We start from the raw sequence: 15,589 nt of genomic DNA, 5'->3' as shown, positions 1-15,589 counted from the left end.
AAAATACTATATATCCACTGGGGGGGTCTTTAACTTTCAGGATGATCTGATACATATATAGATAGATACATGTTTATACATAGGGGGAAAAACAATTGAATTTGGTTCTTTCACTGACAAGCTCTAAACTTTGCCATTATTCTTGTTTGATTATGGGAGGACTAAGCATTTAATTGGCTTTTATAAACAGCCTTAGACTGCTCTGGAGAGAATCTGTCAGGCTCAGAGGTTTGTTTGTCCATGCAGAAGATAGTAATTATTTCATGCTGTATAGTGCGTTCTGATTAAGGGCCCATTTATGTCTGTTTTAACTGTCTACATCGATGTATGTTATTGTGGGTCACTCACTATCAATACACTGTGTTGTTACCAGATTGAAAAAGACTGCTCCCTGACTTTTGAGGCCCATGCACTGGGAAAGGCTTGTGTTCAGGGACACCGTGGTAAGTAAGGCTGCATTCAACATGTGTTCCTCCTGCATTGATGATTGTCAACTGCAACACGTTTCCATTCATCAGAAGAGTTACATATTTTTGTGTCACTTTCTGCAGGGTTAGTGTTTGAGGTGCTGGCCACACGCTTCCTCCTGCATTCACATCAATGTAGTCAAGCTCAAATTTGGGGTACAGTATGGAGCTGACCCAGACTCAAAGTTGGAGAGGTAAGAGATAGCATTATCATAATCAAATGCATAACACTCTGTAATACCTCTTGTTATACACTATTAACATGTCTGTGAGACTGAAGTTTTAGATTTAATTCAAGTCACTAAAACTTAATTAATATTCCCATGGACAGTTACGAAGGCATGGTATAGAGCCCGCCAGCTTGTATTCCTAAAAGACAGAAAGACCTTATTTTCTGGTAACGCATGTGGTTAACACAGGCTTAGGAGATCTGATACGTTTTGTTCTATGTATTAATATCAGTCCGTTAACATGAACTTTATGAATTATGATGCCATTATGAAATTTGTATGATTACATAAATGCTTCAAAATGTACAAAAAAAGTGACATTGGCTGATGATGATGATGATGATTATCTCATAGATCAAAACATACAAGATCTCCTAAGCCTGTGTTAACCCCAGACCATATTTTATGCATTTACAGTTGAAGTCGGAAGTTTACACATTATACACCTTAGCCAAATACATTTAAACTCAGTTTTTCACAATTCCTGACATTTAATCCTAGCATAAATTCCCTGTCTTAGGTCAGTTAGGATCACCACTTTATTTTAAGAATGTGAAATGTCAGAATAATAGTAGAGAGAATGACTTATTTCAGCTTTTATTTCTTTCATCACATTCCCAGTGGGTCACAGGTTTACATACAGTCAATTAGCATTTGGTAGCATCGCCTTTGCATTGTTTAACTTGGGTCAAACGTTTCGGGTAGCCTTCCACAAGCTTCCCACAATAAGTTGGGTGAATTTTGGCCCATTCCTCCTGACAGAGCTGGTGGAACTGAGTCAGGTTTGTAGGCCTCCTTGCTCGCACACGCTTTTTAAGTTCTGCCCACACATTTTCTATAGGATTGAGGTCAGGGCTTTGTGATGGCCACTATAATACCTTGACTTTGTTGTCCTTAAGCCATTTTGCCACAACTTTGGAAGTATGCTTGGGGTCATTATCCATTTGAAAGACCCATTTGCGACCAAGCTTTAACTTCCTGACTGATGTCTAGAGATGTTGCTTCAATATATCCACCTAATTTTCCTCCCTCATGATGCCATCTATTTTGTGAAGTGCACCAGTCCCTCCTGCTGCAAATCACCCCCACAACATGATGCTGCCACCCCCGTGCTTCACGGTTGGGATGGTGTTCTTTGGCCTGCAAGCCTCCCCCTTTTTCCTCCAAACATAACGATGGACATTATGGCCAAACAGTCCTATTTTTGTTTCATCAGACCAGAGGACATTTCTCCCAAAAATATGATGTTTGTCCCCAATGCAGTTGCAAACCATAGTCTGTCTTTTGTTTATGGCGGGTTTGGAGTAGTGGCTTCTTCCTTGCTGAACGGCCTTTCAGGTTATGTCGATATAGGACTCGTTTTACTGTGGATATAGATACTTTTGTACCTGTTTCCTCCAGCATCTTCACATGGTCCTTTGCTGTTGTTCTGGGATTTATTTGTATTTTTCTCACCATACTTTCTCACCAAAGTACATCATCTCTAGGAGACAGAATGCGTCTCCTTCCTGAGCGGTATGACGGCTGTATGGTTCCATGGTGTTTATACTTGCGTACTATTGTTTGTACAGATGAACGTGGTACCTTCAGGCGTTTGGAAATTGCTCCCAAGGATGAACCAGACTTGTGGAGGTCTACAATATTTTTTCTGAGGTCTTGGCTTATTTCTTTTGATTTTCCCATGATGTCAAGCAAAGAGGCACTGAGTTTGAAGGTAGGACTTGAAATTCATCCACAGGTACACCTCCAATTGACTCAATGTATGTCAATTAACCTATCAAAAGCTTCTAACACCATGACATAATTTTTGAATTTTTAAAGGCTTAGTCAACTTATTGTATGTAAACTTCTGACTCACTGGAATTATGAGTGAGTGAGTTATAAGTGAAATAAATAGTCTGTGCACAATTGTTGTAAAATGACTTGTGTCATGCATAGAGTAGATGTCCTAACCGACTTGCCAAAACTATAGTTTGTTAACAAGAAATTTGTGGAGTGGTTGAAAAATGAGTTTTAATGACTCCAACCTGTATGTAAACTTCCAACTTCAACTGTATCTAAAAACCCTACCTGTATGCTTTGTCCAACGAACCATGGCGGAGTCAGTGTCTACAAAAAGACGGCATTTCTATTTCTCTCTATAGTAGTGTTGTATTAACTAAGGTTTATGTCACTGTCCTGTGTGTGTATGAACCAGTGATGATTTGCTCACCCCCGACTGACCAGGAGATGAGCCAAGACGTCCTGCCTTGCTACCTCCAAGGCTGGAGGGTAAGCTACAGTATATAGGTCTCTCTATGGGTGGGAGATGGACTTTTAAGCTTATCAATCAATGCTTAAATCCCTTGACGTATTGTTGATTCTCCACATTTTTTGTAAATAAAAATGCACTGAATTGGTTTAAAAGTGATACTAAATGTACACTGAGTGTACAAAACATTAACAACACCTTCCTAATATTGGGTTGCCTCCCCCTTTTGCCCTCAGAATAGCCTCAATCCATCACAGCATGGACTCTAAAGGTGTCGAAAGCGTTCCACACGGCCCATGTAGACTCTAATGCCTCCCACGGTTGTGTCAAGTTGGTTGGATGTCGTTTGGGTGGTGGACCATTTTTGATATACACAGAAAATTGTTGTGTTAAAAACCCAGCAGTGTTGCAGTTCTTGACACAAACCGGTACGCCTAGTACCTACTACCATACCACGGTCAAATGTTATTCAACCTGTCTCCTCCTCTTCATCTATACTGATTGAAGTGGATTTAACAAGTTACATTCATAAGGGATCATAGCTGGATTCCCTGGTCAGTCTCATGGAAAGAGCAGGTGTAAATAACGTTTTGTACACTAAGTGTACATCCTGTACCATGCACAATTTTGACAAGGTGGAAGATGCATACTGAATTTATACTGTTTTTGATACTAAGATGAACCAACGTGTTCATTGGTTTTTGCAAGAGTTGGTTGATTGGTCGGTTCATTGAATAGAACGGTTCAAGAATAGGATCGGTTCGGTTCAAGAATAGGATGCAATGTCCAATCCAAAATATAAGCTTGTTTTACTCCCTTGTTTATAAATATAATTGGGCAAATAAATTCTGTTGGTTGCATAAATAGTGATGATTACTAAATGTTATATGAACCAAATGGAAACCCCTTTTGTTAATATGTATTGACAATAATAATGGTGAGGCATGGAATAGTTAAACATGTATCTTTTGGATGTCGGGCATAGTCGTCTTTTCAACCACATTTTGCTAGGTGGGACTCCTTGCTCCAGCCAAACGCTAAGCCAAGCCAACAGTCGTTAGTTTATTCTGAAGTATGTAGCGAACATAGCGCAACAGAAGAATTACGTTTGAGTAGGCAAGATACTGTAGTTACAGTAATATCATATATTTCACAAATTGTTGTCTGTCGGTTTAAATCTATTCTTCTGTATAGACACATGCACGTACTATGCACATGATATTCCTCATGTCGTGGTGAAGGTAAGCAACAACACCTCCACCATGCTCACCCACAAAACAGGGGCCCCCATAGTGATCTGTGCTCAGCCCCCTCCTGTACTCACTTTTCACCCATGAATGAGTGGCCAAGCACGTCTCCAACTCAATCAAGTTTGCTGAGGACAACAGTGGTAGGCCTGACTTTAGAGACAGCACACCCCCGTCCACATCGAAGATGAGGCTGCAGTGGAGAGGGTCAAAATCTTCAAGTTCCTTGGCGTGGACATCACTGACAACCTGAAATGGTCTCTTCATACAGACAGCGTGGTGAGGAAGGTGCAACAGCACCTATTCAACCTCAGGAGGCTGAAGAAATTTGGCTTGTCTCCACACAAACTTCTACAGATGCACCATTGAGAGCATCCTGTCGGGCTGTATCCCCGCCTGGTAAGGCAATTACCGGGTAACTATACCTCACTGTGATTTGATTGAGACCTCTATAGTCAATGCACGGGCGTAGACCTCCATCCTTCTTCTTCATAAAAAAGAAACTCAAGGAGGCGGGTAAAATGGAGGACCACTTTTCTGACAATTTTCTTAACCAAAATGCAACACACTTTGAATGGTGGTGATCAACATCTTGATAAAGGTTATCTGCGGGAACACTCCCATTGCTACAGATAAAACGATGTTTCACCTGATGTATGAATCTGATACATCTGTTTGGCTTTTCCACTCACCACCAATATGGTGATGAGAGGAAGCCCAGTGGCCGGCAGTGGAAGAAGATGGTGCGAGATGGATTTTGGCTGATATTCTTTTAATTTTGTAATAGATTAAACATTTGAACTCAATACTGTGTTCTATTCCCAACACTTAAATATGTTATGAACAGACTGGACTAAGATCTGTAGACTTTACTATTTGACAAAGTTTTAAATATGTAGAAGGAGTGTAACGGCTTTCTTTATGTGAAGGAGAGTCGGACCAAAATGCGGCGTGGCTATTTAGATTCATGTTTAATAAAACAAGGAACACGAATCAATACAAAAACAACAAACTTAACGTGAAAACCGAAACATCCTAAACTGGTGCAAACTAACACAAGGACAAGGACAATCACCCATGACACACTCAAAGAATATGGCTACCTAAATATGGTTCCCAATCAGAGACAACGATAAACACCTGCCTCTGATTGAGAACCACTTCAGACAGCCATAGACTAAGCTAGAAAACCCCACAAAGCCACAATCCCAATACCTACGAAAAACCCCAAGACAAAACACACCACATACCAAAACCCATGTCACACCTTGGCCTGTCCAAATAAATAAAGAAAACACAAAATACTAAGACCAGGGCGTGACAAGGAGTGCAAGGGCGAAAGGAGTTATTGCACCCGCGCACTTCAAAAAGTAGTATTTCCCTAACGGAAATATGCAAATACATGCCAATAGGATCTGGCTAACTCGTGCATGGCTCTGACCACCTCCTTGCTTATTCTGCCCGCTATGAGTAATTTGGCCCCGTTGGAAAAGACAGGCTGTGGTCTATCTTGGGTTAGTTATAATAAATCTTTGACACTACCACTCTCCTAGCAGCAGGATATTATGCTGGCAGCACGATCTCGGATTTCTTTCTTCTAAACAAGAGTCCACCTGCAAAGACATGCTAATTAAACATCAGGAACATCTAAGTGTTTTGCACTCTAGTGCATTACAACTGTTTTTCACAGCACTGCTACCCCTTTTTTGGGGGGGCAGGTCTAATATATATATATATATATATATATATACAAAAATGATATGATGAAACATTGAATTTGGCCTTACTGCTATTAGCCAACAGAAACACATTGAATAACAGCTTCATACATGGATAATCAGATAGTAAAATATCTAAAGGAAGTTTGTTCTGAATTGTCTGTCCTATATCTGAGAGATATAAGATAGAAACTATATATATATACAGTACCAGTCAAACGTGTGGACACACCTACTCATTCAAGGGTTTTTCTTTTTTCTTTATTATTACTATTTTCTGCTTTGTAGGATAATAGTGAAGACATCAAAACTATGAAATAACACATGGAATAATGTAGTAACCAAAAAAGTGTTAAAAAACAAATCTAAATATCTATTTTAGATTTTAGATTCTTCAAAGTATAATAGTGACAAAATTATAAATTCTGTTTTACACATAATTTGTATAAGCCTTAAACCTGTACATTTCCACTCTTTGTTTCTCTCATGTAAGAAGAAGACAGTGTTTTTCCTCTCTTGTTTTTGAGTAACTTAGTCATCCTGTTATTTCCGTATCTTTCAATGGCACCGCTGTGTGGAGATAAGAAGAGAACAGAGGCTAGCTTGAGCAGCAGCGACAATTCTGTCAGCAGAAAGGAGTAACAAAACTGGTGTTATCACTTGTTTGTACGCAATGCTCCCACCATGATCTCACACACCTGCTAAACTGTCACATAGACAAAATAGGTTGTATTTTCCTATAAAGGCTGAGACCCAACTCTTGTTTTTTGGCCTCTTGACTGTTGCACCTGTTGTGCAATTGTTAACCAGCTCCATTTTTGCAAATCTTATAAGAAAATAAGTTGTTTTGAGGAATCTACAGTCTATCTCTTCTTTTCTGGTTAGCATTTCCATGACAATAGCCACCCTTCAGCTTGATAAAAGCTTTGCACACTCTTGGCATGTTCATAACCAGCTTCATGTGGTAGTCACCTGGAATGCATTTCAATTAACAGGTGTGCCTTATTAAAAGTTAATTTGTGGAATTGCTTTCCTTCTTAATGCGTTTGAGTCAATCAGTTGCATTGTGACAAGGTAGGGGTGGTATACAGAAGATAGCCCTATTTGGTAAAAGACCAAGTCCATATTATGGCAAGAGCAGCTCAAATAAGCAAAGAAAAATGACAGTCCATCATTACCTTAAGTCATGAAGGTCAGTCAATCTGGAAAATGTCAAGAACTTTGAAAGTTTCAAAGTGCAGTTGCAAAAACCATCAAGCGCTATGATGAAACTGGCTCTCATGAGGACCGTCACAGTAAAGGACGACCCAGAGTTACCTCTGCTGCAGAGGATAAGTTCATCAGAGTTACCAGCCCAACTAAATGCTTCACAGAGTTCAAGTATCAGACACATCTCAACATTAACTGTTCAGAGGAGACTGCGTGAATCAGGCCTTCATGGTCGAAATGCTGGAAACAAACTACTACTAAAGGACACCAATAAGAAGAAGAGACTTGGTTGGGCCAAGAAACACGAGCAATTGACATTAGACCGGTGGAAAATAATCCTTTGTTCTGATGAGTCCAAATTTGAGATATTTCGTTCCAACCGCTGTGTCTTCGTGAGAAGCAGAGTAGGTGAACGGATGATCTCCACATGTGTGGTTCCCACTGTGAAGCATTGAGTAGGAGTTGTAGAAAGGCCCATGGAGTTGGTGTAATCGTCCTTTAATCCATGGGTACTTGCTCAGCTGGGCCAGCTTCCCTGAGGAGCTAAAAGCTCTGAAAGCCGGTAGGGAAGTTGCTAAGGACAGACGTCTTCTCTCTCTTGCTCCAGAGTACGACCAAATACTCGGATTGATCAGAGTCGGAGGGAGGCTGCGCCAAGCAGAAGTCTTGGATCCCGATGCTATCCACCCAATTATCCTTGACTCCAGACACCTTCTCACCAGCCTCCTCATCTCAAGAGTTATGATGAGAGGCTTCTCCACCCATGGCCAGAGAGAGTCTATGGGAAGATGAGGTGGAGGTACAGGATACTTGGAGGACGAAGAGCCATTCGTAAGCACCAATATGACTGCATGGAATGTCAGAGATGGCGGGCCGGAGCAACTGTGCCCAAAATGGCGGATTTGCCCCCTGCTCGCTTGTGCGTTCTCAAACTCCACTTCTGGTCAACAGGAGTAGATTGCTTAGTCCCCTTTAAGATCAAGCTAGGTCGTCAAGTGGAGAAGCGCTGGGGCATTCTGTTCAAGTGTTTGACAACTAGATGTGTCCACCCGGACCCACAAGAGAGTTTGGATACTGAAACCTTCGTCATGGCCCTACGGCGGTTTATCTCCCGACGGGGGAAACCCTACGAGATTCTGGCTGATGGGCACAAACTTCAAGGCAGGAGAAGCCAGGTTGAAGGAAGCCTTCCAAGCAATGGAACCAAGCCTCCAGGATCAACTGATGGACCAACAAATTTCCTTCAAATTTAACTCTCCAGGAGCTCCTCATTTAGTAGGAACATGGGAGCGAGAGATCAAATCTCTGAAGTCGGCCTTATGAGTTGTCCTGGGGGACCAAACTGTCACTGAAACTGTCTTGCGGACCATCCTGATAGAGGTGAAAGGGATACTGAACTCCAAACCATTGGGATATCGCTCTGCAGACATCCTGTTACACCAAATATGCTCCTGATGATGCGCCGAGATGCGTCACTTCCTCAAGCCATGTATGCTGATACCAACCTCGTTGGCAGACACCGGTGGCGACACAGTCAGATCTTGGTTGACCATTTCTGGGGCCGATTTATTCGGAATTACCTACCAAGCCTACAGCACAGAGGGAAATGACGGAAAGAAATGGCCAGCCTGGACACTGGCCAAGTAGTAATGATAGTGGACCCTCAAGTGCCTCAAGCCTCCTGGCTGGTGGGCCATATCACCAAGACCATGCCTAGGACCGACGGTTGTGTTAGATCAGTGGAAATCCAGGTAAAGAACCGGACATATATCCGACCAGTTGCCCAACTAATTCCTCTCCCTGAGATGACAGAGGACTATGATCGATGAGCCTTTTGAGGAGTGTGGAATTTAACAAATTCCCGGGATGGCTGTAAGAAAGGCCCATGGAGTTGGTGGAATCATCCTTTAATTCATGGCCACTTGCTCAGCTGGGCCAGGGGCGCTTTAATTAGGTCAGGTGGAAATGTCCGACAGATCTCAACTCATTAAAAGGAGGAAAAGGCCTCCTGCGGGAACGGGGCTGGGATTAAAAATTAAAATAAATGTAATAAAAATATAGGACAAAACACACATCACGACAAAAGAGACAACAGAACACTACATGAAGAGAGACCTAAGACAACAACATAGCATGGCAGCAACACATTACAACACAGCATGGTAGCAACACAACATAGCTGCAGCACTACATGGTAGCAGCACAAATCAAATCAAATCAAATGAAATGTATTTATATAGCCCTTCGTACATCAGCTGATATCTCAAAGTGCTGTACAGAAACCCAGGCTAAAACCCCAAACAGCAAGCAATGCAGGTGTAGAAGCACGGTGGTTAGGAAAAACTCCCTAGAAAGGCCAAAACCTAGGAAGAAACCTAGAGAGGAACCAGGCTATGTGGGGTGGCCAGTCCTCTTCTGGCTGTGCCGGGTAGAGATTATAACAGAACATGGCCAAGATGTTCAAATGTTCATAAATGACCAGCATGGTCGAATAATAATAAGGCAGAACAGTTGAAACTGGAGCAGCAGCACGGCCAGGTGGACTGGGGACAGCAAGGAGTCATCATGTCAGGTAGTCCTGGGGCATGGTCCTTGGGCTCAGGTCCTCCGAGGGCCCAAAACCTGGTACAAACATTCTAGGGCACAGACAAGAGCACAAAGGGCAAGAAGGTAGAGACAGCAATACATCACTCAAAGCAGTCATAACTGTCAGTAAGTGTCCATGATTGAGTCTGTGAATGAAGAGATTGAGATAAAACAGTCCAGTTTGAGTGTTTGTTGCAGCTCGTTCCAGTCGTTAGCTGCAGTGAACTGAAAAGAGGAGCGACCCAGGGATGTGTGTGCCTTTAACAGAATGTGACTGGCAGAACGGGTGTTGTATGTGGAGGATGAGGGCTGCAGTAGATATCTTAGATAGGGGGGAGTGAGGCCTAAGAGGGTTTTATAAATAAGGATCAACCAGTGGGTTTTGAGACGGGTATACAGAGATGACCAGTTTACAGAAGAGTATAGAGTGCAGTGATGTGTCCTTTTAGGAGCGTTGGTGGCAAATCTGATGGCCGAATGGTAAAGAACATTTAGCCGCTCGAGAGCACCCTTACCTGCCGATCTATAAATTATGTCTCTGTAATCTAGCATGGGTAGGATGGTCATCGGAATCAAGGTTAGTTTAGCAGCTGGGGTGAAAGAGGAATGATTACAATAGAGGAAACCAAGTCTAGATTTAACTTTAGCCTGCAGCTTTGATATGTGCTGAAAGAAGGACAGTGTACCGTCTAGCCATACTCCCAAGTACTTGTATGAGGTGACTACCTCAAGCTCTAAACCCTCAAGAGGTAGTAATCACACCTGTGGGGAGAGGGGCATTATTCTTACCAAACCACATGACCTTTGTTTTGGAGGTGTTCAGAACGAGGTTAAGGGCAGAGAAAGCTTGTTGGACACTAAGAAAGCTTTGTTGTAAAGTGTTTAACACTAAATCCGGGGAGGGGCCAGCTGAGTATAAGACGGTATCATCTGCATATAAATGGATGAGAGAGCTTCCTACTGCCTGAGCTATGTTGCTGATGTAAATTGAGAAGAGTGTGGGGCCTAGGATCGAGCCTTGGGGTACACCATTGGTGACAGGCAGTGGCTGAGACAGCAGATGTTCTGGTTTGATACACTGCACTCTTTGAGAGAGGTAGTTAGCAAACCAGGCCAAACCAGGCCTCAGAGACACCAATACTCCTTAGACAGCTCACAATAATGGAATGGTATACCGTATCAAAAGCTTTGGCCAAATCAATAAAAATAGCAGCACAATATTGCTTAGAATCAAGGGCAATGGCGTCATCATTGAGCACCATTAAGGTTGCAGTGACACATCCATAATCTGAACGGAAAACAGATTGCATACCAGAGAGAATACTATAGACATCAAGAAAGTCAAAATCAAATCAAATGTATTTATATAGCCCTTCGTACATCAGCTGATATCTCAAAGTGCTGTACAGAAACCCAGCCTAAAACCCCAAACAGCAAGCAATGCAGGTGTAGAAGCATGGTGGTTAGGAAAAACTCCCTAGAAAGGCCAAAACCTAGGAAGAAACCTAGAGAGGAACCAGGCTATGTGGGGTGGCCAGTCCTCTTCTGGCTGTGCCGGGTAGAGATTATAACAGAACATGGCCAAGATGTTCAAATGTTCATAAATGACCAGCATGGTCGAATAATAATAAGGCAGAACAGTTGAAACTGGAGCAGCAGCACGGCCAGGTGGACTGGGGACAGCAAGGAGTCATCATGTCAGGTAGTCCTGGGGCATGGTCCTAGGGCTCAGGTCCTCCGAGAGAGAGAAAGAAAGAGAATTAGAGAGAGCATATGTGGGGTGGCCAGTCCTCTTCCGGCTGTGCCGGGTGGAGATTATAACAGAACATGGCCAAGATGTTCAAATGTTCATAAATGACCAGCATGGTCGAATAATAATAAGGTAGAACAGTTGAAACTGGAGCAGCAGCACGGCCAGGTGGACTGGGGACAGCAAGGAGTCATCAACTGACTGGCAAGAAAGCCAGTCAGTTGATTAATGACAAGTTTTTCCAACAATTGATAAACAGGGCAAAATAGAAATAGGCCTATAACAGTTAGGATCAGTTTGATCTCCCCCTTTAAATATAGGATGAACCGTGGCTACCTTCCAAGCAATGGGAACCTCCCCAGAGAGGAGAGAGGTCAGAGATAGGCTTGGCGATTATAGGGGATGCAACCTTAAAGAAGAAAGGGTCCAAACCATCTGACCCAGATGTTTTTTGGGGGTCAAGTTTAGGGAGCTCCTTTAGCACCTCAGACTCATTGACCACCTGCAGGGAGATACTTTGTAGCGGGGCAGGGGGAAAGAGGGAGGAGCATCAGGGCTAGTTGCATTAGAAGGGGTGGGAGATGAGGAAATGTTTGACGGGCAAAGAAGCATGGCTGAGTCAAATAGGAATCCTGACCTAATGAAGTGGTGATTAAATAGCTCAGCCATGTGCTTATTGTCAGTACCAACCACATCATCAACTTGGGCAGCTGTGAGGGGGAGGGTTTATTCTCCAGGTCTTTAACCGTTTCCCAGAACTTCTTGTGGTTTGACCCACAGAGAGTGAACTGCTTCTTAAAGTAACTAACGTTGGCCTTCCGGGTAGCCTGAGTGCACTTATTTCTCATTTGCCTGAACAAGAGTATGCATGTGCCGTGCCTTTCACCAAATGCAATTCTTGAAATGTAGTAACAAGATCACGGTAGAACCAGAAATGAACCTTTTTTTAATTCTCATTTTCTTTCATTCTCACTGAAAAAAATTAAATAAGGTCCAAGCGTATTTGACAGAGGGGATCAAGATGATTCTATACCAATTAAAGCGCCCCTGGCCCAGCTGAGCAAGTGGCCATGAATTAAAGGATTCCACCTACTCCATGGGCCTTTCTACAGGTGTGATGGTGTGGGAATGTTTTTCTGGTGACACTGTGAGTGATTTATTTAGAATTCAAGGCACACTTAATCAGCATGTCTAGCACAGCATTCTGCAGCAATATGCCATCCCATCTGGTTTGCGCTTAGTGGGACTATCATTTGTTTTTCAACAGGACAATGACCCAACACACCTCCAGGCTGTGTAAGTATAAAATATATTTTCATTTGTTTAACACTTTTTTGGTTACTACATGATTCCATGTGTTACTTCATAGTTTTGATGTCTTCTACAATGTAGAAAATAGTATATATATAGAAAAACCCTGGCAATGAGTAGGTGTGTCCAAACTTTTGACTGGTACTGTGTGTATATATACATATTTCAAAATGTATTTTATTACTTTTTGTATTTTGTTATTGGCATAATAAAAGTGCCAATTGATTCAAATGCAATATCTTTTGAATTAGTTATCCACACTGTAATGTTTTGAAATGCGGGATTTTATTTAGAAGGTTTCCTTTTGACCATTCCAATTTGACATTATCATTTGTGCTGCCGGCATAATCCTAGCAAGTCAAGAACACTGCAACAGGCAGCGAACACATGTGATTTCCGTGCTGCATAAGGGTCATCTAATCCATTGAAATTGACGAAGGGAAAACTACAGGGTCGCAGCAAAACCGTTACGAAAGAAAGATGGTGTTTTTGACTTTATCTAACTGGATCCGCAATCGTGGACCTGATCGATATTGGAAGGTTCAAGAAGTTCTCAGTAATGCACGGGTAAGTTAGCACTGTAGCTACGAGCTAGCCAGCCATTGACTGACAGTTAGCTAGCTATTCTATTTAATTGACATTACAGAATTTAGCTGCTTTGTATGCAACCTTTACTCACCGTAGTGACAGTTTTACACTGCAAGTGACTCATCTATTAACGTTATATAGCTAGCTAGTTATGAAGCTAGTTAAGATGGCTAGAAATTAGCATTTCAGCTAGTTTCCCAAATAGCTGTCTGGTACTCAGTTCAAGGCAAGTCTCATTCCAAAGAGAGGAGGACTGTGCCAATTTTAGGCTTGTTATAGCTAAATGTAGCTAGTCCTACTCACCTCTTGTACACTGTATCTGCATGACATGTGCAAGTGTGGTAACGTTATAGGTAGTCGTCTTATTCAGTTAGCAACCTAGCTAGGTGGTTAAGATATTTCTAAATGTTACCTGAGTAACGTTACTAGAGGTCATTTGCCAATTAACGTCAATTAAGTAAAAACCAATCTACCTTTCCATTTGGGTTAAATTAAATTCCATTTTATCCTGGGGATGAATAAAAATTGTGCAATGTTATATACATGGACTTTTCAATTCACTTCCTGTATTGTCAGAGTTAAAATGAACTTGGCCCAAAAGAACCCTCATACCCTTGTAGTGTGTCACCCTTTTTGCCCATTCGAATCATCTGTATTTCTCTTCCCCCTATCTGTGTGTCCATCAGCACTTCAGAGGTAGAAAGAACAGATGCTACAGCCTGGCAGTGAGGGCAGTACGAAGGGCCTTTGTATATGCTACTAAGGCTCGCAAAATAAAACGACGTAACATGCGTACGGTAAGAGCATGTTCAGAATTATAGCCATGTCATTGATCCATCTAATCTGATGTGCTAGCTATGCTAGACCGTAGATCTATATGTGCACCCTAACATGTCATCAAGATCTCTCCTCTCATTGTTATGATAATCAGCTACATGTAGATGACTGCTATTGTGTGATCCTAAAACATGTCTTTCATCAGTTGTGGATCTCACGCATCGCGGCAGCATCACGGGAGCACGGCATGAAGTATCCTGCCCTTATGCACAACCTGGTGAAGGTCAGTACATTAGGCCTACAGTATATGTCTTAACCTAGTTACCTACCACTCTGTTCCAGCTAGTGAGAATTCAGTACACCGCTGTATGGCATTTTTGTTCCCAAGGTCTGATTTACAATGATGCAGCGGCTGTGGTTGCCCTCCTTATAATCAGAGCACAGAAGATACTTAGAAAAGATAAACATTAGCTGGAGGGGATTCACTGAAAATGTTATGTATTAATAACAAATAGGGATGAATGGTACAAATAGAATGTTACATGATTGATTGTATGTACTTTACTGTAAACCCTCTGCACTACCCTCTTATCCCACTCCTTAAAGTTGTAACTCAAATCCTCTCATTCTTTCCTAAGATTTCCTTTTTTCCTTTTTGTTAGTTCAAGGTGTACACTTATTTACACTTTCATCCCTTTTCTCTCCCGTTACAGAGTAGTGTTGAGGTGAATCGACGTGTTCTGAGCGACCTTGCCATCACAGAACCTAAGTCATTCCTGTCTCTTGCAAAGCTGGCCAGGGCGAGGCAACAGGAGGGATTCGGTGCAGCGCTGGGCGACGGCAAAGAACCTCCTGGTGTCTTCTCACGCATTGTCACGCTACAGTGATCTAGCCACCTCCTCCATAAGCAATTGCAATGGACACCATACCACCTTTTTGCAAGTGACCCGCCCATCCAATAACCCATTTTCCTTACCTGCAATACGACCAACGCGGTTCTGCCCTGAGACCATTTAATCCCTCTTTGAATCATGGCTACTGAATGGATACAGACAGAATCCAGCTCCAAACCACACTTAATGGGATGGTATTCATAGACGGTTGAGTGGTGGTCGGGGGCCAGAGTTACAGAGAAAATACTTTACCTTCATTTGTAATGCCTTGTCTCTATGTATATATGTGTGATTGTGTTTTTGTCAATACATGTGGAAAATTATTGTCTAGTAAATAAAACATTTGATCTATTCAGTGTTCTGATATTGTTGCTAATGTTACACAAATATGACAATGAAACATTATCTACTTTCTCCTAATGAGTGGTGGTCTCAATTTAGGGTTTCCAAGACTGACTACTAAATGAGGTTATGTAAAGCACTTTACATAACTCATTTTTAAATTAGTGCTATGCAACTTTGTCCAACGTAATTGTTACGTAGAATGTTCATAATTATTCAG

General features: G+C 42.1%; 1 protein-coding gene across 1 annotated transcript; it reads left to right on the top strand.

The window, feature by feature from the left end:
* The first annotated feature begins 13,100 nt into the window (after positions 1-13,100).
* Positions 13,101-15,378, top strand: mrpl20 (mitochondrial ribosomal protein L20). The gene is made up of 4 exons (XM_064966334.1): positions 13,101-13,336; positions 14,044-14,154; positions 14,340-14,417; positions 14,848-15,378. The coding sequence occupies exons 1-4, from the start codon at positions 13,250-13,252 to the stop codon at positions 15,019-15,021; spliced, it is 450 nt and encodes a 149-aa protein (XP_064822406.1). The 5' UTR covers positions 13,101-13,249; the 3' UTR covers positions 15,022-15,378.
* The last annotated feature ends 211 nt before the right edge of the window (positions 15,379-15,589 follow it).

The sequence above is a fragment of the Oncorhynchus masou genome, chromosome 5, assembly GCF_036934945.1.
Source record: "Oncorhynchus masou masou isolate Uvic2021 chromosome 5, UVic_Omas_1.1, whole genome shotgun sequence".
NCBI classification, from domain to species: Eukaryota; Metazoa; Chordata; class Actinopteri; order Salmoniformes; family Salmonidae; genus Oncorhynchus; species Oncorhynchus masou.
Note: the sequence above shows the minus strand (reverse complement) of the source record. Positions and strands in the feature narration are given on the sequence as shown.

Coding starts and splice junctions, on each gene's coding strand:
- mrpl20 (XM_064966334.1), top strand. CDS start 13,250: ATGGTGTTTTTGACTTTATCTAACTGGATCCGCAATCGTGGACCTGAT. Junction 14,155..14,339: donor AACGACGTAACATGCGTACG/GTAAGAGCATGT, acceptor GTCTTTCATCAG/TTGTGGATCTCACGCATCGC. Junction 14,418..14,847: donor TTATGCACAACCTGGTGAAG/GTCAGTACATTA, acceptor CTCCCGTTACAG/AGTAGTGTTGAGGTGAATCG.